This window comes from Rutidosis leptorrhynchoides, chromosome 9, assembly GCF_046630445.1.
Source record: "Rutidosis leptorrhynchoides isolate AG116_Rl617_1_P2 chromosome 9, CSIRO_AGI_Rlap_v1, whole genome shotgun sequence".
NCBI classification, from domain to species: domain Eukaryota; kingdom Viridiplantae; phylum Streptophyta; class Magnoliopsida; order Asterales; family Asteraceae; genus Rutidosis; species Rutidosis leptorrhynchoides.
The window spans coordinates 300,068,891-300,094,063 of NC_092341.1; the positions used below are offsets into that span (position 1 = coordinate 300,068,891).

Sequence of the window (25,173 nt, forward strand, 5' to 3'; positions counted from 1 at the left end):
TGTATCATAAATGTAGAAGAAAAGCATCAACATTAAAAAGACAAAATTACGGCGTTGGTCCCTCACGTTTGATTCAGATTTCATATTAGCTATTTATCTTTTTTTTGACTTAGTTGATCACCCAAGTTTGATTGATTACGTTGTTGGTCCCTCGACAAATGCTCTTTAGCCTAGGGACGTTAAGTAGCAGCATGCGCTAAACATGTGATGGGTACTTTGGGCAATCAATTATTTCTTTGTATCTTATATCGGTTTGAATCCAACAATCTCTTCCATTATCAACCTAGTTTTTCCATCATTTCTTTCCAACCAAACCCTAGTTTCTTCAATTTCTTTCCAACCAAACCCTAGTTTCTTCATCCTCGTTTTTCCAGTCAATTAACTACAATTAGCTTAATGGATTGTTAGTGTGGTCGCGGGACAATATCAAGAACTTAATGAACGGTCCAAAATAGAAGATATGCTATATGATAGTATGACACAATGTATAATTTCCATGTTGATTAAGGTCCAGGTACCATGTCTATAATTGAAATTCCCAAAATTGCCCTGCACGTGGTTAGCACATGCTACCGTTTAACGTACGAAACTTAACGATCTTCAACTTGAGGGACCAATGACGTAATTAACAAAAAGTGGGTGACCAACTAAGTCGAAAAAAGATAAATGACTAGTGTGAAATATGAAGCAAACGTAGGGACCGACGGCATAATTTTGTCCAATAAAAAACATAAACTTTGAAATAATTATTGAAAAACATAAAAAGTTAATTCCCAATTACGATTCATGTTAATATGTTGACCAAGCTTGACTAACCGATTTTGATCGGCTAAATTCGAATTTGACCAACTAAATCTGACTTTGACCCGTTACCCGGTGTCGACTAATTCGGTTGACTAATTATTTAAAATGTAATCAATCTGCGTCTAAAACTCAGAAACAGCAAACTCAGATCTTTCCTAATCGGGGATAAATCTCAACCTTTACATCCATGGCCTTAATAAATCGATAACTAAGGTCTACAGGGATTTATGGGTACAGTTAACTAAGGTATAAAGATGGATAATTCCATAACACAAGTCTTTTAATATTGGAACTTTTATGCATTTTGCATCTGACATTTGCAATTCTTACTCATTTTCCATCTTAAGGGAACACATGACGATCTTTATTTATTTAGTTTTTTCTTCCCACATGACATAATTTTTTTTTATATCTTGATTAATATGTAATGAATAGAATAGTTCAAATATGAGAGCCAACAGAAGAGTAAAATATAAACTTCTACATATAAAGAACTTGACTTTAGCAATATTTTGAGAGTAAGCCCAAACTCCTAACTAGAATAAATGTGATTAATGAACAAGAAAATATAGCAATAGCAACATTAATTAATTAACCCTTGCATACTAAAAGTGGTGGCCGGCCGATGTCGTAGTTTCAGTTATACCGGATTGTCGTTTTGAGCTTGCGTCCACATTACAAACGGCCCCTCAACTTCGACTATATTTACACAACGGCCTCTCAAGTTTACACTTTTTCAGGAGTACAAAGTGTAAATATATAATTTTATTAAAATAAAAGAACTTACTTTCACCCAAATTTATAACGGGCCCTATCTTCTCGCTCGGTCGGTGCGAGTTAAATTTTTTAGAGACCACCGTTCAACTCGAAAAAATCTTATGAACCCAACGGGACTAACTATACGCGAAACGGACACTTCTCAAAAAAACGCTAAACAAAACGACAACCCGTATCTTCCCGCTCGCCATGAGTTAAATTTTTTCGACGGCAGCGTCAAACTCGAAATAATTTTATGAACAAAATGAAACTAACCACGTTCGAAACGGACACTTTTTAAAAAACGCTAAACACAACGACAACCCGTATCTTTCTGTTCGCCGGGAGTTAAATTTTTCCGACATCACCATTACACTTGAAAAAATTTATTGAACAAAACAAAACTAACTACGTTCGAAACGAATACTTTTTTAAAAAACGCTTAACACAACGACACCTAAAACGGCGCTTAACACATGGGGCCATGTTCCCCTCTTTAAATACACAACGCTACGTTAAATATGAATACGCAGGCCGAAAGCCCCCCCCCCCCCCCCCCCCCCCCCCCGGAACGCGCGGGCCGGTCCGGACTAGTTATATTATAAAAGGATGATGGTATTTAATAAGAATGATAAAAATCTGAGTTCAGTTGTCAGCAGTGGCTCCGGCTTCAACAAACCTACACGAGCTCTCTAATTTGCCTTTCCCTTTTGCAATTAAACTAGGTAAAAAGAACACCAAGCTCTTTGATTTATAGATAATATTTCACATTCCATTTTCCAGTAGCATCAGCAGTAAATGTCCAATTGTTTTCACTGACCTGTACATATGGAATCTACAAAAAGAAAATAAGGAAAAAAAAAAATACTAGTTATCCAAGAATCAAATAGAAGTTAATAATCAAATACGAGTTCTCCAAAAATTAAACGTAATGAAAGTCAACAAACTTGCTAATTCAAATATTTTCATTTTCTAAAACCACTTTAGTGAAACAAGTTAATACTCAAGATAAACACAGTTACAATAAAGTTCTGGAACTTAGCATTAATGAATAATACCTTTTTTTTTTGGCTAAAACTAACGATTACTATTAAAAACTAGGAACCTTCATCGAAAAATGAAGGAACCTAAAACCAATACAAACACACCAAACTATGAAAGGTTCGATGAATAATACCTTGTCAGCGATTTCATATCCAACTTTAAATCTTAAGTCTTGATCTTTCTGAAAATCAATAATCTTCCAAACCAATTCAGCTGCTCCGTTTGGTGTCGGCTGTTAAAAATACATGACATATATAATAAGGCTATAGCAAATGTGAATAAAATTCCTAACATAGCATTATAGTTTATATAATATATTTAAATTTAATTAGCATAATACCAAGATAATTTATTTAGAACATCAACAATCTACCTAACCAGTATAATTAAAAAAAAAAAACACCAACCTTTTTGAATTCCTTATCAATATTACAACGACCCTTAACAGCAAAGTTGACTTTGGCATCTGGTGTAAGTGGAAATAACTTTTTCCCAAACACGGTATAATGAAGCTTTTCACGTCTATCGTACTGTAATCCGGCACCAATCTTTGCTGAAAGCTATTTAAAGTAAATATACACATGTCAAAGTTTTAAAAATTTATAACTTTAACCAGGAATAATATCACAATTACTCCTCAAAGTTAGTAAATTTAAGCAGTAACAGTAAAACTCGTACTTCAGGAGGGAAATATCTCAGGAGCGCACTGAAAAATGTTGGAGCCCCGATCCTTGTATCAAGTTCTCCAGTCAGCTGCAAGTTTAAAGCGTACAACGATATCAAACAGCATTATATCGTATAATATAGATTTTGAACATAAGCAGGGACTAATTTATACAAAAACATGCACGAACACGTGTATATATAGTTCAAAAAAAGCATCTAAACTAACAATTAGTATATACATCATCTTGTTACATTAGCACATCAAGTGTAAACTCAGAAGAACCTTGTGTTGTAGCTCATGTGATAGTGGTATGCCTCTCTTAGCGAGAGGACAGGAGTTCGACGCCCGTGGGGTGCAACATTGCACACAAGGTTGCCCTTATACCCTTGAAGTCCACCCAAGGGTGCCTTCCGCACATCGCGTTGCAGGGGCAGTGGAGGTTTTACCGCCCATGCCCTCAAATTGGGCCGGGTTTCCTCCTGGGCAGCAGTTGGGGGCGGGTTATGCAACAGTGGGAGATGGACACGTGGGTGGTTAAGTCCCCCGGGTGATCCCGTATTGCTGTTAAAAAAAGAGTGTAAACTCAAAAAAACTATCTAAACCTGGAAACTTCTAAGAATTTCTTCAAGAACTGTCTAAATCTGCATTTAGAAGAGAAGTGTGCCAAATACAAATTACTGTACCCCATCAACAAACAATAAAAGATTGTTCTTCAAGTAAATAATTTACACCTTACAAACTTCTCAAGAACTGTCTAAATCTGCATTTAGAAGAGAAGTGTGCCATTTACAAATTACTGTACCCCATCAACAAACAATAAAAGATTGTCCTTGAAGTAGATAATTTACATCTTACAAACGTCTATAAATTCTTTATTATATTTGACCACACATTCCCTCACACAAATGTTACAGCACACAAACGCAATGCACATATATTTCACATTAACTAAAAAACAGAGAACATCATTATGATTATTCTGGTAAAGGGACTTAACCAACAAACATCATAAAAATTCATACATATATGTAAGGCCAACCCTGGCGTAACAACAAAAATAATAAGAACATAACATACACTACTACACATTACTCCGGTTTGTATTACATTTATCAACAAAAAAAAAGAAGTGCCAACAGCTTTTGGTATGTCATGTTGAACAAAAACAAAACATGAAAAAGTTAGTGAACGTAATACGCATGTCGAGCTATTCAATATAATCTACAAAAACACCGAACAAATGCGTGTTTCATAAATTACCTTCAAAATCGTCTTTCCATCGCAGGTGGCTTTTCTTTTAAACGTATTTCCCTAACAGTGTGTGTCATTATAAATACGTTAAAAATATTTTTAGGTTGTACAAGCACAACAATGAATCTAAATGTGAACAAATTTACAGTGACACATAATTAATTTATCGTGATATCTAAACCTAAATATTTCCATCTAGGACAGGCTAATAATCTATTTAGTTCTGCTTATCACTAGTCAATATACATATACATAAACACACACACATATATACATATATATCATGCTTATCATGACATCAATTTAGCAAGTCAAATAGTCATTTTATCAGATGTATACAAAATGTACCACTACCAAATGCTAATTCTAATCAAATAGACATAAATCCTCAAAAATCACACACAGTAAACCCTAAAACCATACCACGACTATAAATTTATAATTATATACTGAAACATGCACGAATTGAGATAAAAAAAAAAAACAGCTGAAATAAAAACGAGGATATATATAATATATAAATATAAATGAATATTAAATAAGAGTACTTGAAGTTGAGTGCTGGAATCGAAGTGGTAGCGTTGTTTAGCGTTAATTTTGAGAGCGCTGGTATCACCTAGGTAACGAACAGTAGGACGTTTCTTGTTAGTAGTAATAGTATTGATTCTCAGGGCGGTGGAATCGCCGCCGTACCGGAGTGAGGTTTCCATTTTTTTGTATATATTTCCGATTGGATTGGATTTGGAATTATGTGCCGCCCTATATCAAAAACGACGAGAGCACTGTGGGGAATACTTGTATCTCGACTGGATTGAAGTTGGGTGAGGATAGGGGCACTTATTGTTTTGAGTCCATAGCGTCAAAATTTGACAAGTTAATCGGTAAAAGGCCTATCGGGTCGGATTCAAGTGGATGGGTAGAGGGCGATCCTCTTACGGTTTTTAACGATGTGATGGACAATATGAAAGACGTTTAAAACGATATTGTTTTTGTATATAGTGAACCTCCAACCGCAACAGTGATTGCAAAGAGAAAAAACAAGGGAAAAAAGAAGCGATCGGTTAATGGATAAGAGATGGAAGCCTTCGGAGAATTTATCAAGGATACTTGAGTTTTTTAGGTCGTTCGTCGTTCGGTTATTTAGATGGGTCTTAATCTTCTATTAGTCGCTTAGATTAAAGCCCATCTTGCTTTTGGTTAGTTAGTTTTGTAATTTTGTGGTTTAGGCTTCATATCCATCTTGTATTGTTGTAACGGGCTTAGGTTTCGTTGTTTGTTTATAGTTAGCTCGAGTCTTTTTGATTTTGTACGTTTCGAGAAGGTTTTCATCCTTTTCATGAACTTCCTTTTTATTATATAAGTTCTTCCATTTTTCCGACAAAAAAAAAAAAAAAAAGAAACAACGAATGAAAACGATACCCATTGGAGATGGTCTTAGCCACAAATAGTGGTAACGCTATAGACGTGGAGTAATGAAGGATTTTTTTTAGAATGACTATGCTGTGACAAGCTAAAGCAATTTTACGTGACAACTTTTTTTATTTGTCTCGGCCTGGTGTGAACACAAGTCTCTTCCAAACAACACGTTTTCAATAAGAGAAGTCTCAGATGACAAAATTGCACTGTTGGTCCTTCATTTTTGTATCAAACGACACATGTAATTTTTTTTTTGCCTTGTTGACCCTCATTTATCAACTTTCGACACGAATGACCACGTCACTAACTTCTGTTAGTTTTTACCCATTAAGCGACCTCATGTGCGACGCACAAAGGATATTTTCGTTATTTTATCAACCTTCATTATCTTCATCTACATGTTCTATCCTTATCAAAAATCATAAACCCATTAGAAATACAACATTTGATCAACCGTCACTAACATTTGATCGATTCTTTTTAAACTATTTTTTTATATTGAGCCATTAGAAATACAACACGACTTAAATTGATTTATTTTTGCGAGTTACTGCTTCTGTGGATTGTATTTTTCTTTTGGTATTGTTTTATTAATCTATTGAGAGCTGAGGATTGTATTTTTGTGAATTGTATATTTCTTTTGGGTTACTTACTCTATGGGTGTGTTTGGATGAAAGTAGCTGGAGCTGGAGCTGGAGCTTATGAGATAGAGCTGGAGCTGGAGCTTATTATTTTTTATAAGTGTTTGGTAAACTAGCTGGAACTTATTTTCCAGTTCATAAGCTCTACTTTTTTTTCTTCATAAGCTACTAAAAGTAGCTTATTTTTTCAGAGCTTATGATTTTCATAAGCTCTACTTTTTTCTCTACCAAACGAAGCTTATTGATGTGTGCGAGGTGTACTAGGAAATAGTATTATATTTTTGATACGAAAAGCGATACAGATTACACAAGTTTTAATTATTTATTTACAAATGGGATATACCTAAACCTTGCTACAACACTATAGGCAGTGTACCTAATCGTAGAGTAGTATAGTTTTTAGTAAGTCCGGTTCATTCCACAGGGAGCGGGCTTATTGCACACTATATTTTTAAACAATTATATTTGTACAAAATATATTATATTGATAATATATAAAAGGGGGTTTACCGTTTAATGACTGGTTTGTCGATTTTATATTTTAAGTTACAATTAAAACCTAATGCAAAATATAAATGACGATAATTAAAGTAGCGAAAAATAAATGACAATAAATAAATGACGTTAAATAAAATAGCGAGTAAATAAAAGTACGATGAAAAATACAATAAAACAATTATGCTTATTTAAACTTCCGTAATCATGATGTTTGACGTGTTAATTTTGGTTTTATGCCCATGGGTTAATTGTCCTTTGTCCTGAATTATTTAATATGCCCGTCTGGTTTTTGTTCATAACAGTCCATCAGTCATAAATATAAAGTGCGAGTGTCCTCGTCAAATTATCCTTATACCCGAAGTCAAATATTCCAACTAATTGGGGACTTAAACTGTAACAAGGTTTTAATACTTTGTTTAATAATTACACCAGGATATCAACTGCGTGTAACCCAAGGTTTTAATACTTTGTTAACAATTACACCAAATGTCCTTGTATATAATTTCACCCCTGTTTTAATAATTCTAGTGACTATTAATCCATTCTCGTGTCCGGTTAAATGAACGATTATTCGTACATATAAATATCCCGCCCATCGTGTCCGATTGAGTGTATATGGTTATTTATAGGGACGTCCAATTGTAAATCTTTATATTAAAATTAACAAACTATCATTTAGTTAAACAAATATAAAGCCCATTAATAACCCATAGTCTAATTTCCACAAGTGTCGTTCTTTTGTCCAAACCCCAATTATGGTACAAAGCCCAATTACCCAATTTTAGTAATTAGTCCAACATCATGATTACTTCGATTTAAATAAGCATAATAATAACTTAGCTACGAGACATTAAATTAAAAAGGAGAACATAGCTTACATTGATTATTTATCGCGTAGTGTTACACGGACAGAGCTCCGACTTTAAAACCCGTAAAAATAACTTTTACATAACCCAAACTAATCTAATATAACACTAATCTATACTATATATATATATATATATATATATATATATATATATATATATATATATATATATTATACTACGGAGTATTATTATTATTATTATTATTTTTATATATTAAAATCGAACGAATGCATGGCCTTTTATAGGGGTTTTGATTTCTGACAGCTCCGCGAGTCGTGGAGTTTTTGGCCTTCAAACTCCGCGAGTCGTGGAGTTTGATTTTCCAGCTCACAAACTTTTAGCTCCTAGCTTGTCGACATAATAAATATATAAATATAAAATATAAATAATTAATATAAATATTTATATATTATATTATATTCTTGTGCATAGTAGACTTGTAATTTTTAGTCCGTTGCGTCGGGCGTTGATAGTTGACTCATGTCCCGGTTCCGGATTTTCGAACGCCTTTTCGTATTATTTAATATCTTGTACTTTGCGTTTCGCAACTTGTACTTTTGTCATTTTTAGACGTTTCTCATCAATAAATTGAACCACTTGGATTGTATCTTGTACATTTGAGCTTTTTGGACGTTTGCGTCTTCAAATCTTCGTTTTCGCCTTTTGTCTTCGCACTTATTTAATATAAACGATTACAACTTAAAATAGGACAATTACAACTAAATAATTTACATATTGGGAGGATATTGCTACTAAATAATGTTCATTTGGAGCACTATCAAATATCCCCACACTTGAACGTTGCTTGTCCTCAAGCAATACATAACTTGAAAAAAAATCACACTTCACTCGAATCACTTTTTTATTCTCACACTTTATACATCAGTGATTTTGATACGGTGGTATAAACAATGATAGTGACGATAGAACCATGGTTAAAGGTGGGTGTGTCATCCACAGTTACCTCGGGTTTAGGTCAACGACACTTGCAATCAAATAGCCGATTTACTTTCGGTTTCCAAAGCAAAGTGCACATTTGAAAGGCGGTTTACAGTCCCACATGACTATGAAAATGTAGATCCTTAAGGAAATTGGATCTTTATGAAAATATTTGATCTTTTGAAAATTCAATCTAGCTTTTACCCTAGATAAGTTTTCTGGAATAACCCTTCACCGGTGTTGCAAAATATTTTTGTGGGTTTTGTGGGTTTCAGATTTGAAAATTTTAGCTCAAAACTTATGGTTTTGTGTCACCCACTTGCTAACCTTATATTAGGAAAGCAACAAGTCCAGTTTACTTGTCCCGTATATTACCTTTCGGTAAACTACCGTCCGGTTGTAAAGGAAAGCGATGAACAAGCAACTGTTAAGGCAATGTCCCGTGACTTGCTTTTGATTATGGTCTATAACGTGTCGGACGCAATTACTATCCTTTGTAGGAGCAATAGTAAAGCTCACCCTTATAATTTTCTGGTCTGGCACAAGGTCCTGTCTTTGACCATGCTATGCAACCACCGTTCTTACGGTTGACACCTGATTTGGTTCAGGTGACCTAATGAATTCCAGGTGAATTCCTAGGATTTTACGTTCAATGGTAATGAACGCATTGAAAATGGGTTTTCAGAAAACAAATCGGTTTTAATTTTGATCAAAATATTTTCTCGTTCAAGCTCGAGTTTAGATATCATTGAATTCCATGAGTTTGTAATTCTCAATCTTTAAGGTCAATCTCAAGGATTGAGTAATATCAGTCTTAAAAGCTGATTTTTGATCTTTAAGGAGATTATCCTTTCTGGGGATCTGATTCATTAGTTTTATCAAGCTAATTTGCACGGTGCCCCCCCATTGTACGAGATAAATCCTTCTCATGGTTAGGATAAATCTGACCACCTGGCGACCCTGTTTGATGCTGAGGTCCGTGGATTTCCTGCTGATTTTAGAGATGACTTTTCTAGATTTTTCGTCAACCTACAGCTGGTCTGGACGACAATTTCTTGACCTAAATCAAGAAGCGCGTGTCTTTTTCGGAAGACTTTACTTCCTTTTAATGATGGAATTGATTCATCGTGTAGATCCATCTCTCTTTACAGTAAATCGGGTAAAACAGTTAATTTAGTCCAAAACAAAAGCACATGCAATAACTTTACAGAAACATGTGATAGATAGTTTTTAATTGAATAACTTGGTACATTCTCCACACACTTGGCTTTTTTCATGCGTCTTTTTATATCTTAAATAAATAAATTCAAGCGTTTTAGTTGTTTCTCAATTTATGTCCTTTCCGAGGTAACAATAATTTCGGCATTAACACCTAGTTTTATCGTTCATAAATATGTATAAACATGATTTTGAATTCATTTAGTTGAAAATTTTTAAAATTTTCATAAAATTTAGAAAATAAGCCAAGTATAAACCCGAGAGAATTTATAACCCTTCCCCACACTTAAGATCATGCAATGCCCTCATTTGCATGAAATCAGACTATAATTATAAATTCACGAGGGTGATTAGTGTAGAAAAGTGATTGAAAATACCCAGATTGTAATTTCAAAGCTCGTTGAATGATAGATGGCGCGCCTCATCGTTCATTCCTTCTTGTTTTATCACACATGTTTTTTTTTTAAAACGGCTGCTTTTCTGAACTGTTTACTAATATTTGAAAAAGCGTCTTTTACCCTAACTTATCATGCATTTTTATTAACGAGTTATGCACTAACCCGAACCCCGAATTTAACGTTAAGTGGGGTTAGACTTTCCCATACTTAGCTGACGACATGTGAAGTCGGTAGAATAAGTTCCACGAATTAAAATAGTGAGCCAGTTATTTACATCTCGGGTGGTATAAAATATATCAATGGGTTTAAAGTTTAGAACCACCCGATCGTCACTACTTAATTCTTTTTTAAGTGTAGCTTTTAGTAAATGGATATGTCTCTTTTCTGGTTCTTGGTCAAATGGATCGATATACACCGACATATATATTATAGGGTGGACACTTCCTAACATTTCCTTCCGTTCATTCTCGGGATCAAAGGTTTCACCTCTATTACCCAATTGGGTGAAATTCAAGGTGTCATTATCTATTACAGCTCGTAGTTCATCTTTGGTAGATGACTCGTCTATTGAGAATATTGGGTTGGAAAGTTGTGGAATAGTGAATTTCGGGATCAATGCAAATTCTTCTTCATTAACGGTACTTATCGGTCCCACTATTTTGGTCTCGGGGGTAAAATTTTCAACGTTATCGTTTTTCCAAGAGTACCAATTTGTCACCCTTACTTCTTCTTCATCCATTGATGGATCGATGATTTCGTTGGTAGAGGCTAATGTGTCGATATGTTGTGAAATTGGTAAAACTGAATAAAAAGTATCATCGGGATAGTTGGTGATTTCGGAGCTCTCGAATTCATCAAAATTCGATGATATGAGATTTTCTTGCACACGACTCCTCAGATCAACAGGTGTGTAGTCTGATAGAGTTTCAGCTTGCCGGTTTACAAACTCTCTCATTTGTTCATTTTGAGCATTGAGTTCTTCGAGTTTGATTTTCATATTGTCTAATAAATTTTCAGACACGTAATTTTTCTCGTCTACTGGTTGTTGAGTTTGGAAATATTCTTGGGAATAATCCCAATTTGAATTGTATTCTTCATAATCATTCCATTCAGGTTCCGTGGGTGCGTAATTTTCCATAGGAACGTAATAATAACATTCCCATGTTGAGTGATAATCTCCACAGATTTCACAACCAGTTATTGTTTCGTCATTCGTGATCCAAGATTGACCGAACGAATTGTCATCAACACCCGTTTGAGAGTATTGATTTAATTGATTTTGGATATCAAAAAGAGTTTCCATAGCCTTGTTTTCAAAATTTTCCATTTTATTGCGATGGTCAAATTTTAGCTACAATGTGGTGCATTTACTAATTATCCTATTAGTTATAAAAATAGAAAAACTTATATAAGTTGTCCAATTAATAGACTTTTTTGCTTTTGCCCACGTTTCGAATAGCCAAAAGATGCAGCAGGGAGCCAGAACCCTTTAAATCGGAAGCTCACAACTCAGCCACTAACAAATCCAACTATTACTACGAAGCAGAAAATTATCAACGTCCATTAATTTAACCACTTAAATAATTTTTCTTTCCGTTTGAGATATTAGATAAGAAATAGAGAAAATTTCTAAGTCCTAAAAACTAAAGCGTCGAGAAATAAGAAAGAAAAAGAATGCGCGTCGAAAAACGTCGAAAAATAAAAATAAGAAAATAGCGCGTCGTGACTTAAAAGGCACTAAAATTTTAAAATTGTCGCAAAATTCTAAAGCACCTAAATCTTAGTCTAAATAAATAGCACTTAAGGGATTTTACGGCAAAACCTAAAAATCTAGAAGTAAAAATAACTATGGCAAAAACTATGGATTAAAACTAAATACGAGCGAAAAACATACAAATATTACGCTAAAAACAAATAAAAAGGGACAAAATATAGGCAGCGACGCCAAAAACTTGATGTGTGCGAGGTGTACTAGGAAATAGTATTATATTTTTGATACGAAAAGCGATACAGATTACACAAGTTTTAATTATTTATTTACAAATGGGATATACCTAAACCTTGCTACAACAATATAGGCAGTGTACCTAATCGTAGAGTAGTATAGTTTTTAGTAAGTCCGGTTCGTTCCACAAGGAGCGGGCTTATTGCACACTATATTTTTAAACAATTATATTTGTACAAAATATATTATATTGATAATATATAAAAGGAGGTTTACCGTTTAATGACTGGTTTGTCGATTTTATATTTTAAGTTACAATTAAAACCTAATGCAAAATATAAATGACGATAATTAAAGTAGCGAAAAATAAATGACAATAAATAAATGACTTTAAATAAAATAGCGAGTAAATAAAAGTACGATGAAAAATACAATAAAACAATTATGCTTATTTAAACTTCCGTAATCATGATGTTTGACGTGTTGATTTTGGTTTTATGCCCATGGGTTAATTGTCCTTTGTCCTGGATTATTTAATATGCCCGTCTGGTTTTTGTTCATAACAGTCCATCAGTCATAAATATAAAGTGCGAGTGTCCTCGTCAAATTATCCTTATACCCGAAGTCAAATATTCCAACTAATTGGGGACTTAAACTGTAACAAGGTTTTAATACTTTGTTTAATAATTACACCAGGATATCAACTGCGTGTAACCCAAGGTTTTAATACTTTGTTAACAATTACACCAAATGTCCTTGTATATAATTTCACCCCTGTTTTAATAATTCTAGTGACTATTAATCCATTCTCGTGTCCGGTTAAATGAACGATTATTCGTACATATAAATATCCCGCCCATCGTGTCCGATTGAGTGTATATGGTTATTTATAGGGACGTCCAATTGTAAATCTTTATATTAAAATTAACAAACTATCATTTAGTTAAACAAATATAAAGCCCATTAATAACCCATAGTCTAATTTCCACAAGTGTCGTTCTTTTGTCCAAACCCCAATTATGGTACAAAGCCCAATTACCCAATTTTAGTAATTAGTCCAACATCATGATTACTTCGATTTAAATAAGCATAATAATAACTTAGCTACGAGACATTAAATTAAAAAGGAGAACATAGCTTACATTGATTATTTATCGCGTAGTGTTACACGGACAGAGCTCCGACTTTAAAACCCGTAAAAATAACTTTTACATAACCCAAACTAATCTAATATAACACTAATCTATACTATATATATATATATATATATATATATATATATATATATATATATATATATATATATATATATATATATATATTATACTACGGAGTATTATTATTATTATTATTATTTTTATATATTAAAATCGAACGAATGCATGGCCTTTTATAGGGGTTTTGATTTCTGACAGCTCCGCGAGTCGTGGAGTTTTTGGCCTTCAAACTCCGCGAGTCGTGGAGTTTGATTTTCCAGCTCACAAACTTTTAGCTCCTAGCTTGTCGACATAATAAATATATAAATATAAAATATAAATAATTAATATAAATATTTATATATTATATTATATTCTTGTGCATAGTAGACTTGTAATTTTTAGTCCGTTGCGTCGGGCGTTGATAGTTGACTCATGTCCCGGTTCCGGATTTTCGAACGCCTTTTCGTATTATTTAATATCTTGTACTTTGCGTTTCGCAACTTGTACTTTTGTCATTTTTAGACGTTTCTCATCAATAAATTGAACCACTTGGATTGTATCTTGTACATTTGAGCTTTTTGGATGTTTGCGTCTTCAAATCTTCGTTTTCGCCTTTTGTCTTCGCACTTATTTAATATAAACGATTACAACTTAAAATAGGACAATTACAACTAAATAATTTACATATTGGGAGGATATTGCTACTAAATAATGTTCATTTGGAGCACTATCAAATATCCCCACACTTGAACGTTGCTTGTCCTCAAGCAATACATAACTTGAAAAAAAATCACACTTCACTCGAATCACTTTTTTATTCTCACACTTTATACATCAGTGATTTTGATACGGCGGTATAAACAATGATAGTGACGATAGAACCATGGTTAAAGGTGGGTGTGTCATCCACAGTTACCTCGGGTTTAGGTCAACGACACTTGCAATCAAATAGCCGATTTACTTTCGGTTTCCAAAGCAAAGTGCACATTTGAAAGGCGGTTTACAGTCCCACATGACTATGAAAATGTAGATCCTTAAGGAAATTGGATCTTTATGAAAATATTTGATCTTTTGAAAATTCAATCTAGCTTTTACCCTAGATAAGTTTTCCGGAATAACCCTTCACCGGTGTTGCAAAATATTTTTGTGGGTTTTGTGGGTTTCAGATTTGAAAATTTTAGCTCAAAACTTATGGTTTTGTGTCACCCACTTGCTAACCTTATATTAGGAAAGCAACAAGTCCAGTTTACTTGTCCCGTATATTACCTTTCGGTAAACTACCGTCCGGTTGTAAAGGAAAGCGATGAACAAGCAACTGTTAAGGCAATGTCCCGTGACTTGCTTTTGATTATGGTCTATAACGTGTCGGACGCAATTACTATCCTTTGTAGGAGCAATAGTAAAGCTCACCCTTATAATTTTCTGGTCTGGCACAAGGTCCTGTCTTTGACCATGCTATGCAACCACCGTTCTTACGGTTGACACCTGATTTGGTTCAGGTGACCTAATGAATTCCAGGTGAATTCCTAGGATTTTACGTTCAATGGTAATGAACGCATTGAAAATGGGTTTTCAGAAAACAAATCGGTTTTAATTTTGATCAAAATATTTTCTCGTTCAAGCTCGAGTTTAGATATCATTGAATTCCATGAGTTTGTAATTCTCAATCTTTAAGGTCAATCTCAAGGATTGAGTAATATCAGTCTTAAAAGCTGATTTTTGATCTTTAAGGAGATTATCCTTTCTGGGGATCTGATTCATTAGTTTTATCAAGCTAATTTGCACGGTGCCCCCCCATTGTACGAGATAAATCCTTCTCATGGTTAGGATAAATCTGACCACCTGGCGACCCTGTTTGATGCTGAGGTCCGTGGATTTCCTGCTGATTTTAGAGATGACTTTTCTAGATTTTTCGTCAACCTACAGCTGGTCTGGACGACAATTTCTTGACCTAAATCAAGAAGCGCGTGTCTTTTTCGGAAGACTTTACTTCCTTTTAATGATGGAATTGATTCATCGTGTAGATCCATCTCTCTTTACAGTAAATCGGGTAAAACAGTTAATTTAGTCCAAAACAAAAGCACATGCAATAACTTTACAGAAACATGTGATAGATAGTTTTTAATTGAATAACTTGGTACATTCTCCACACACTTGGCTTTTTTCATGCGTCTTTTTATATCTTAAATAAATAAATTCAAGCGTTTTAGTTGTTTCTCAATTTATGTCCTTTCCGAGGTAACAATAATTTCGGCATTAACACCTAGTTTTATCGTTCATAAATATGTATAAACATGATTTTGAATTCATTTAGTTGAAAATTTTTAAAATTTTCATAAAATTTAGAAAATAAGCCAAGTATAAACCCGAGAGAATTTATAACCCTTCCCCACACTTAAGATCATGCAATGCCCTCATTTGCATGAAATCAGACTATAATTATAAATTCACGAGGGTGATTAGTGTAGAAAAGTGATTGAAAATACCCAGATTGTAATTTCAAAGCTCGTTGAATGATAGATGGCGCGCCTCATCGTTCATTCCTTCTTGTTTTATCACACATGTTTTTTTTTTTAAAACGGCTGCTTTTCTGAACTGTTTACTAATATTTGAAAAAGCGTCTTTTACCCTAACTTATCATGCATTTTTATTAACGAGTTATGCACTAACCCGAACCCCGAATTTAACGTTAAGTGGGGTTAGACTTTCCCATACTTAGCTGACGACATGTGAAGTCGGTAGAATAAGTTCCACGAATTAAAATAGTGAGCCAGTTATTTACATCTCGGGTGGTATAAAATATATCAATGGGTTTAAAGTTTAGAACCACCCGATCGTCACTACTTAATTCTTTTTTAAGTGTAGCTTTTAGTAAATGGATATGTCTCTTTTCTGGTTCTTGGTCAAATGGATCGATATACACCGACATATATATTATAGGGTGGACACTTCCTAACATTTCCTTCCGTTCATTCTCGGGATCAAAGGTTTCACCTCTATTACCCAATTGGGTGAAATTCAAGGTGTCATTATCTATTACAGCTCGTAGTTCATCTTTGGTAGATGACTCGTCTATTGAGAATATTGGGTTGGAAAGTTGTGGAATAGTGAATTTCGGGATCAATGCAAATTCTTCTTCATTAACGGTACTTATCGGTCCCACTATTTTGGTCTCGGGGGTAAAATTTTCAACGTTATCGTTTTTCCAAGAGTACCAATTTGTCACCCTTACTTCTTCTTCATCCATTGATGGATCGATGATTTCGTTGGTAGAGGCTAATGTGTCGATATGTTGTGAAATTGGTAAAACTGAATAAAAAGTATCATCGGGATAGTTGGTGATTTCGGAGCTCTCGAATTCATCAAAATTCGATGATATGAGATTTTCTTGCACACGACTCCTCAGATCAACAGGTGTGTAGTCTGATAGAGTTTCAGCTTGCCGGTTTACAAACTCTCTCATTTGTTCATTTTGAGCATTGAGTTCTTCGAGTTTGATTTTCATATTGTCTAATAAATTTTCAGACACGTAATTTTTCTCGTCTACTGGTTGTTGAGTTTGGAAATATTCTTGGGAATAATCCCAATTTGAATTGTATTCTTCATAATCATTCCATTCAGGTTCCGTGGGTGCGTAATTTTCCATAGGAACGTAATAATAACATTCCCATGTTGAGTGATAATCTCCACAGATTTCACAACCAGTTATTGTTTCGTCATTCGTGATCCAAGATTGACCGAACGAATTGTCATCAACACCCGTTTGAGAGTATTGATTTAATTGATTTTGGATATCAAAAAGAGTTTCCATAGCCTTGTTTTCAAAATTTTCCATTTTATTGCGATGGTCAAATTTTAGCTACAATGTGGTGCATTTACTAATTATCCTATTAGTTATAAAAATAGAAAAACTTATATAAGTTGTCCAATTAATAGACTTTTTTGCTTTTGCCCACGTTTCGAATAGCCAAAAGATGCAGCAGGGAGCCAGAACCCTTTAAATCGGAAGCTCACAACTCAGCCACTAACAAATCCAACTATTACTACGAAGCAGAAAATTGTCAACGTCCATTAATTTAACCACTTAAATAATTTTTCTTTCCGTTTGAGATATTAGATAAGAAATAGAGAAAATTTCTAAGTCCTAAAAACTAAAGCGTCGAGAAATAAGAAAGAAAAAGAATGCGCGTCGAAAAACGTCGAAAAATAAAAATAAGAAAATAGCGCGTCGTGACTTAAAAGGCACTAAAATTTTAAAATTGTCGCAAAATTCTAAAGCACCTAAATCTTAGTCTAAATAAATAGCACTTAAGGGATTTTACGGCAAAACCTAAAAATCTAGAAGTAAAAATAACTATGGCAAAAACTATGGATTAAAACTAAATACGAGCGAAAAACATACAAATATTACGCTAAAAACAAATAAAAAGGGACAAAATATAGGCAGCGACGCCAAAAACTTGATGTGTGCGAGGTGTACTAGGAAATAGTATTATATTTTTGATACGAAAAGCGATACAGATTACACAAGTTTTAATTATTTATTTACAAATGGGATATACCTAAACCTTGCTACAACAATATAGGCAGTGTACCTAATCGTAGAGTAGTATAGTTTTTAGTAAGTCCGGTTCGTTCCACAAGGAGCGGGCTTATTGCACACTATATTTTTAAACAATTATATTTGTACAAAATATATTATATTGATAATATATAAAAGGAGGTTTACCGTTTAATGACTGGTTTGTCGATTTTATATTTTAAGTTACAATTAAAACCTAATGCAAAATATAAATGACGATAATTAAAGTAGCGAAAAATAAATGACAATAAATAAATGACTTTAAATAAAATAGCGAGTAAATAAAAGTACGATGAAAAATACAATAAAACAATTATGCTTATTTAAACTTCCGTAATCATGATGTTTGACGTGTTGATTTTGGTTTTATGCCCATGGGTTAATTGTCCTTTGTCCTGGATTATTTAATATGCCCGTCTGGTTTTTGTTCATAACAGTCCATCAGTCATAAATATAAAGTGCGAGTGTCCTCGTCAAATTATCCTTATACCCGAAGTCAAATATTCCAACTAATTGGGGACTTAAACTGTAACAAGGTTTTAATACTTTGTTAACAATTACACCAAGTGTCCTTGTATATAATTTCACCTCTGTTTTAATAATTCTAGTGACTATTAATCCATTCCCATGTCCGGTTAAATGAACGATTATTCGTACATATAAATATCCCGCCCATCGTGTCCGATTGAGTGTATATGGTTATTTATAGGGACGTTCAATTGTAAATCTTTATATTAAAATTAACAAACTATCATTTAGTTAAACAAATATAAAGCCCATTAATAGCCCATAGTCTAATTTCCACAAGTGTCGTTCTTTTGTCCAAACCCCAATTATGGTACAAAGCCCAATTACCCAATTTTAGTAATTAGTCCAACATCATGATTACTTCGATTTAAATAAGCATACTAATAACTTAGCTACGAGACATTAAATTAAAAAGGAGAACATAGCTTACATTGATTATTTATCGCGTAGTGTTACACGGACAGAGCTCCGACTTTAAAACCCGTAAAAATAACTTTTACATAACCCAAACTAATCTAATATAACACTAATCTATATATATATATATATATATATATATATATATATATATATATATATATATATATATATATATATATATATATATATATATATATATTATATTATACTACGGAGTATTATTATTATTATTATTATTTTTATATATTAAAATCGAACGAATGCATGGCCTTTTATAGGGGTTTTGATTTCTGACAGCTCCGCGAGTCGTGGAGTTTTTGGCCTTCAAACTCCGCGAGTCGTGGAGTTTGATTTTCCAGCTCACAAACTTTTGGCTCCTAGCTTGTCGACATAATAAATATATAAATATAAAATATAAATAATTAATATAATTATTTATATATTATATTATATTCTTGTGCATAGTAGACTTGTAATTTTTAGTCCGTTGCGTCGGGCGTTGATAGTTGACTCATGTCCCGGTTCCGGATTTTCGAACGCCTTTTCGTATTATTTAATATCTTGTACTTTGCGTTTCGCAACTTGTACTTTTGTCATTTTTTGACGTTTCTCATCAATAAATTGAACCACTTGGATTGTATCTTGTACATTTGAGCTTTTTGGACGTTTGCGTCTTCAAATCTTCGTTTTCGTCTTTTGTCTTCGCACTTATTTAATATAAACGATTACAACTTAAAATAGGACAATTACAACTAAATAATTTACATATTGGGAGGATATTGCTACTAAATAATGTTCATTTGGAGCACTATCAAATATCCCCACACTTGAACGTTGCTTGTCCTCAAGCTCCTATGACTTGAAGCTTATTAAAATCATAAGCTCAAGCTCCTATAAGCTCCCATAAGCTCCAACAAGCTAGTCACCCAAACACACCCTATATATGAAAGCTCTTACAAATGGCCGAATCCAAGAATCTGACCATATCATTGATGTTAAAGCGGAGGGGTATAAAATATTATTAATTTTATAACGAAATACTATTAAATACGATACAATTTTACACAAGTTATTTATTTATTTATTTATTAAATGGGATATACCTAAACCTTGCTACAACACTTATAGGCAGCGTACCTAATCGTAGAGTAGTGTAGTTTTTAGTAAGGCTGGTTCGTTCCGCAGGGATACAAATGAGTTTAACGCTATAATTTTAAAAACTATATTTGTAATATATATATATATATATATATATATATATATATATATATATATATATATATATATATATATATATATATATATATATATATAAGTAATATTATTATTATTATAAAAGGAGGTTTTTACCGTTTAATGACCGGTTTGTCGATTTTAAGAACTTAAGTCGCAATTAAAACCTAATGCAAAATAATAAATATAACTTAATTTAAAAGCGTAAAGGAATTGACGATAAATAAAAGTGCGATAATTTAAAGTATGATAAATAAAATGACAGAAAATAAAAGTACGATGAGATATAAAATAAAGGAATTATACTTATTTAAACTTCCATAATCATGATGTTCGACGTGTTGATTTTAATTTATTACCATGGGTTAATTGTCCTTTGTCCTGGATTATTCAATAAGTCCATCTGATTTTGTCCATAATAGTCCATCGGTGATAATTATAAAGTGCGAGGATCTTCGCCAATTTAACCTTATACCCGAAGTCAAATATTCCAACTAATTGGAGATTCGAACTATAATAAGGTCTTAATACTTTGTTTAATGATTACACCAGGTTATCGACTGCGTGTAATCCAAGGTTTTAATACTTTATTAACAATTACACCAATTACCCTTGAATGTAATCCACCCCTGTTTCAATGAGTCCATTGACTATTAATTCATCCCCGTGTCCGGTCAAATGAACAATTATTAGTATTTATAGATATCCCGTCCACCGTACCTGAAATGTCCCGTTCTTATTGATTAAAAACGTTCCATATTAATTGATTTCGTTGCGAGGTTTTGACCTCTATATGAGACGTTTTTCAAAGACTGCATTCATTTTTAAAACAAACCATAACCTTTATTTCATAGATAAAGGTTTTAAAAAGCTTTACGTAGATTATCAAATAATGATAATCTAAAATATCCTGTTTACACACGACCATTACATAATGGTTTACAATACAAATATTTTACAACAAAATAAGTTTCTTGAATGCAGTTTTTACACAATATCATACAAGCATGGATTCTAAATCTCGTCCTTATTTAAGTATGCGACAGCGGAAGCTCTTAATAATCACCTGAGAATAAACATGCTTAAAACGTCAACAAAAATGTTGGTGAGTTATAGGTTTAACCTATATATATCATATCATAATAATAGACCACAAGATTTCATATTTCAATACATATCCCATACATAGAGATAAAAATCATTCATATGGTGAACACCTGGTAACCGACATTAACAAGATGCATATATAAGAATATCCCCATCATTCCGGGACACCCTTCGGATATGATATAAATTTCGAAGTACTAAAGCATCCGGTACTTTGGATGGGGTTTATTAGGCCCAATAGATCTATCTTTAGGATTCGTGTCAATTAGGGTGTCTGTTCCCTAATTCTCAGATTACCAGACTTAATAAAAAGGGGCATATTCGATTTCGATAATTCAACCATAGAATGTAGTTTCACGTACTTGTGTCTATTTTGTAAATCATTTATAAAACCTGCATGTATTCTCATCCCAAAAATATTAGATTTTAAAAGTGGGACTATAACTCACTTTCACAGATTTTTACTTCGTCGGGAAGTAAGACTTGGCCACTGGTTGATTCACGAACCTATAACAATATATACATATATATCAAAGTATGTTCAAAATATATTTACAACACTTTTAATATATTTTGATGTTTTAAGTTTATTAAGTCAGCTGTCCTCGTTAGTAACCTACAACTAGTTGTTCACAGTTAGATGTACAGAAATAAATCGATAAATATTATCTTGAATCAATCCACGACCCAGTGTATACGTATCTCAGTATTGATCACAACTCAAACTATATATATTTTGGAATCAACCTCAACCCTGTATAGCTAACTCCAACATTCACATATAGAGTGTCTATGGTTGTTCCGAAATATATATAGATGTGTCGACATGATAGGTCGAAACATTGTATACGTGTCTATGGTATCTCAAGATTACATAATATACAATACAAGTTGATTAAGTTATGGTTGGAATAGATTTGTTACCAATTTTCACGTAGCTAAAATGAGAAAAATTATCCAATCTTGTTTTACCCATAACTTCTTCATTTTAAATCCGGTTTGAGTGAATCAAATTGCTATGATTTCATATTGAACTCTATTTTATGAATCTAAACAGAAAAGTATAGGTTTATAGACGGAAAAATAAGTTACAAGTCGTTTTTGTAAAGGTAGTCATTTCAGTCGAAAGAACGACGTCTAGATGACCATTTTAGAAAACATACTTCCACTTTGAGTTTAACCATAATTTTTGGATATAGTTTCATGTTCATAATAAAAATCATTTTCTCAGAATAACAACTTTTAAATCAAAGTTTATCATAGTTTTTAATTAACTAACCCAAAACAGCCCGCGGTGTTACTACGACGGCGTAAATCCGGTTTTACGGTGTTTTTCGTGTTTCCAGGTTTTAAATCATTAAGTTAGCATATCATATAGATATAGAACATGTGTTTAGTTGATTTTAAAAGTCAAGTTAGAAGGATTAACTTTTGTTTGAGAACAAGTTTAGAATTAACTAAACTATGTTCTAGTGATTACAAGTTTAAACCTTCGAATAAGATAGCTTTATATGTATGAATCGAATGATGTTATGAACATCATTACTACCTTAAGTTCCTTGGATAAACCTACTGGAAAAGAGAAAAATGGATCTAGCTTCAATGGATCCTTGGATGGCTCGAAGTTCTTGAAGCAGAATCATGACACGAAAACAAGTTCAAGTAAGATCATCACTTGAAATAAGATTGTTATAGTTATAGAAATTGAACCAAAGTTTGAATATGATTATTACCTTGTATTAGAATGATAACCTACTGTAAGAAACAAAGATTTCTTGAGGTTGGATGATCACCTTACAAGATTGGAAGTGAGCTAGCAAACTTGAAAGTATTCTTGATTTTATGTAACTTGAACTTGTAAAATATATGAAGAACACTTAGAACTTGAAGATAGAATTTGAGAGAGATAAATTAGATGAAGAAAATTGAAGAATGAAAGTGTTTGTAGGTGTTTTTGGTCATTGGTGTATGGATTAGATATAAAGGATATGTAATTTTGTTTTCATGTAAATAAGTCATGAATGATTACTCATATTTTTGTAATTTTATGAGATATTTCATGCTATTTGCCAAATGATGGTTCCCACATGTGTTAGGTGACTCACATGGGCTGCTAAGAGCTAATCATTGGAGTGTATATACCAATAGTACATACATCTAAAAGCTGTGTATTGTACGAGTACGAATACGGGTGCATACGAGTAGAATTGTTGATGAAACTGAACGAGGATGTAATTGTAAGCATTTTTGTTAAGTAGAAGTATTTTGATAAGTGTCTTGAAGTCTTTCAAAAGTGTATGAATACATATTAATACACTACATGTATATACATTTTAACTGAGTCGTTAAGTCATCGTTAGTCATTACATGTAAATGTTGTTTTGAAACCTTTAGGTTAACGATCTTGTTGAATGTTGTTAACCCATTGTCTATTATAACAAATGAGATGTTAAATTATTATATTATCATGATATTATGATATATAATATATCTTAGTATGATGTATATACAGTTAAATGTCATTACAACGATAATCGTTACATATATGTCTCGTTTCGAAATCATTAAGTTAGTAGTCTTATTTTTACATATGTATTTCATTGTTAATACACTTAATAATATATTTACTTATCATTTAACATAATTAACCAAGTGTATCAATATCTTAATATGATTCATATGTACCTAGTAAGACGTTGTTATAACGATAATCGTTATATATATCGTTTTTGAGTTTCTTAAATTAATAGTCTCATTTTTATGTATATAACTCATTGTTAAAATACCTAATGAGATACATACTTATAATAAAAACATGTTAACTATATATATAACCATATATATGTCATCGTATAGTTTTTACAAGTTTTAACGTTCGTGAATCACCGGTCAACTTGGGTGGTCAATTGTCTATATGAAACATATTTCAATTAATCAAGTCTTAACAAGTTTGATTGCTTAACATGTTGGAAACATTTAATCATGTAAATATCAATCTCAATTAATATATATAAACATGGAAAAGTTCGGGTCACTACAGTACCTACCCGTTAAATAAATTTCGTCCCAAAATTTTAAGCTGTTGAAGGTGTTGACGAATCTTCTGGAAATAGATGCGAGTATTTCTTCTTCATCTGATCTTCACGCTCCCAGGTGAACTCGGGTCCTCTACGAACATTCCATCGAACCTTAATAATTGGTATCTTGTTTTGCTTAAGTCTTTTAACCTCACGATCCATTATTTCGACGGGTTCTTCGATGAATTGAAGTTTTTCGTTGATTTGGATTTCATCTAACGGAATAGTGAGATCTTCTTTAGCAAAACATTTCTTCAAATTCGAGACGTGGAAAGTGTTATGTACAGCCGCGAGTTGTTGAGGTAAATCAAGTCGGTAAGCTACTGGTCCGACACGATCAATAATCTTGAATGGTCCAATATACCTTGGATTTAATTTCCCTCGTTTACCAAATCGAACAACGCCTTTCCAAGGTGAAACTTTAAGCATGACCATCTCTCCAATTTCAAATTCTATATCTTTTCTTTTAATGTCAGCGTAGCTCTTTTGTCGACTTTGGGCGGTTTTCAACCGTTGTTGAATTTGGATGATCTTCTCGGTAGTTTCTTGTATAATCTTCGGACCCGTAATCTGTCTATCCC

General features: G+C 33.0%; 1 protein-coding gene across 1 annotated transcript; it reads right to left on the reverse strand.

The window, feature by feature from the left end:
* Positions 1–2,126: 2,126 nt before the first annotated feature.
* On the reverse strand, positions 2,127–5,354 carry LOC139867106 (outer envelope pore protein 21B, chloroplastic-like). The gene is made up of 5 exons (XM_071855438.1): positions 5,071–5,354; positions 3,283–3,357; positions 3,012–3,164; positions 2,738–2,836; positions 2,127–2,395 (listed from the first exon to the last, which is right to left on the reverse strand). Exons 1-5 carry the CDS (start codon positions 5,230–5,232, stop codon positions 2,312–2,314), a joined length of 573 nt encoding a protein of 190 aa, XP_071711539.1. The 5' UTR covers positions 5,233–5,354; the 3' UTR covers positions 2,127–2,311.
* Between the last annotated feature and the right edge of the window lie 19,819 nt (positions 5,355–25,173).

Bases quoted from the DNA above. Each gene is read 5' to 3' on its own strand.
- LOC139867106 (XM_071855438.1), bottom strand. From the start codon at position 5,232: ATGGAAACCTCACTCCGGTACGGCGGCGATTCCACCGCCCTGAGAATC. The intron at 3,165-3,282 runs GTACGAGTTTTA...TACTTTAAATAG, and splicing joins TGAGATATTTCCCTCCTGAA to CTTTCAGCAAAGATTGGTGC. The intron at 2,837-3,011 runs GTTGGTGTTTTT...TATTTTTAACAG, and splicing joins TTGATAAGGAATTCAAAAAG to CCGACACCAAACGGAGCAGC.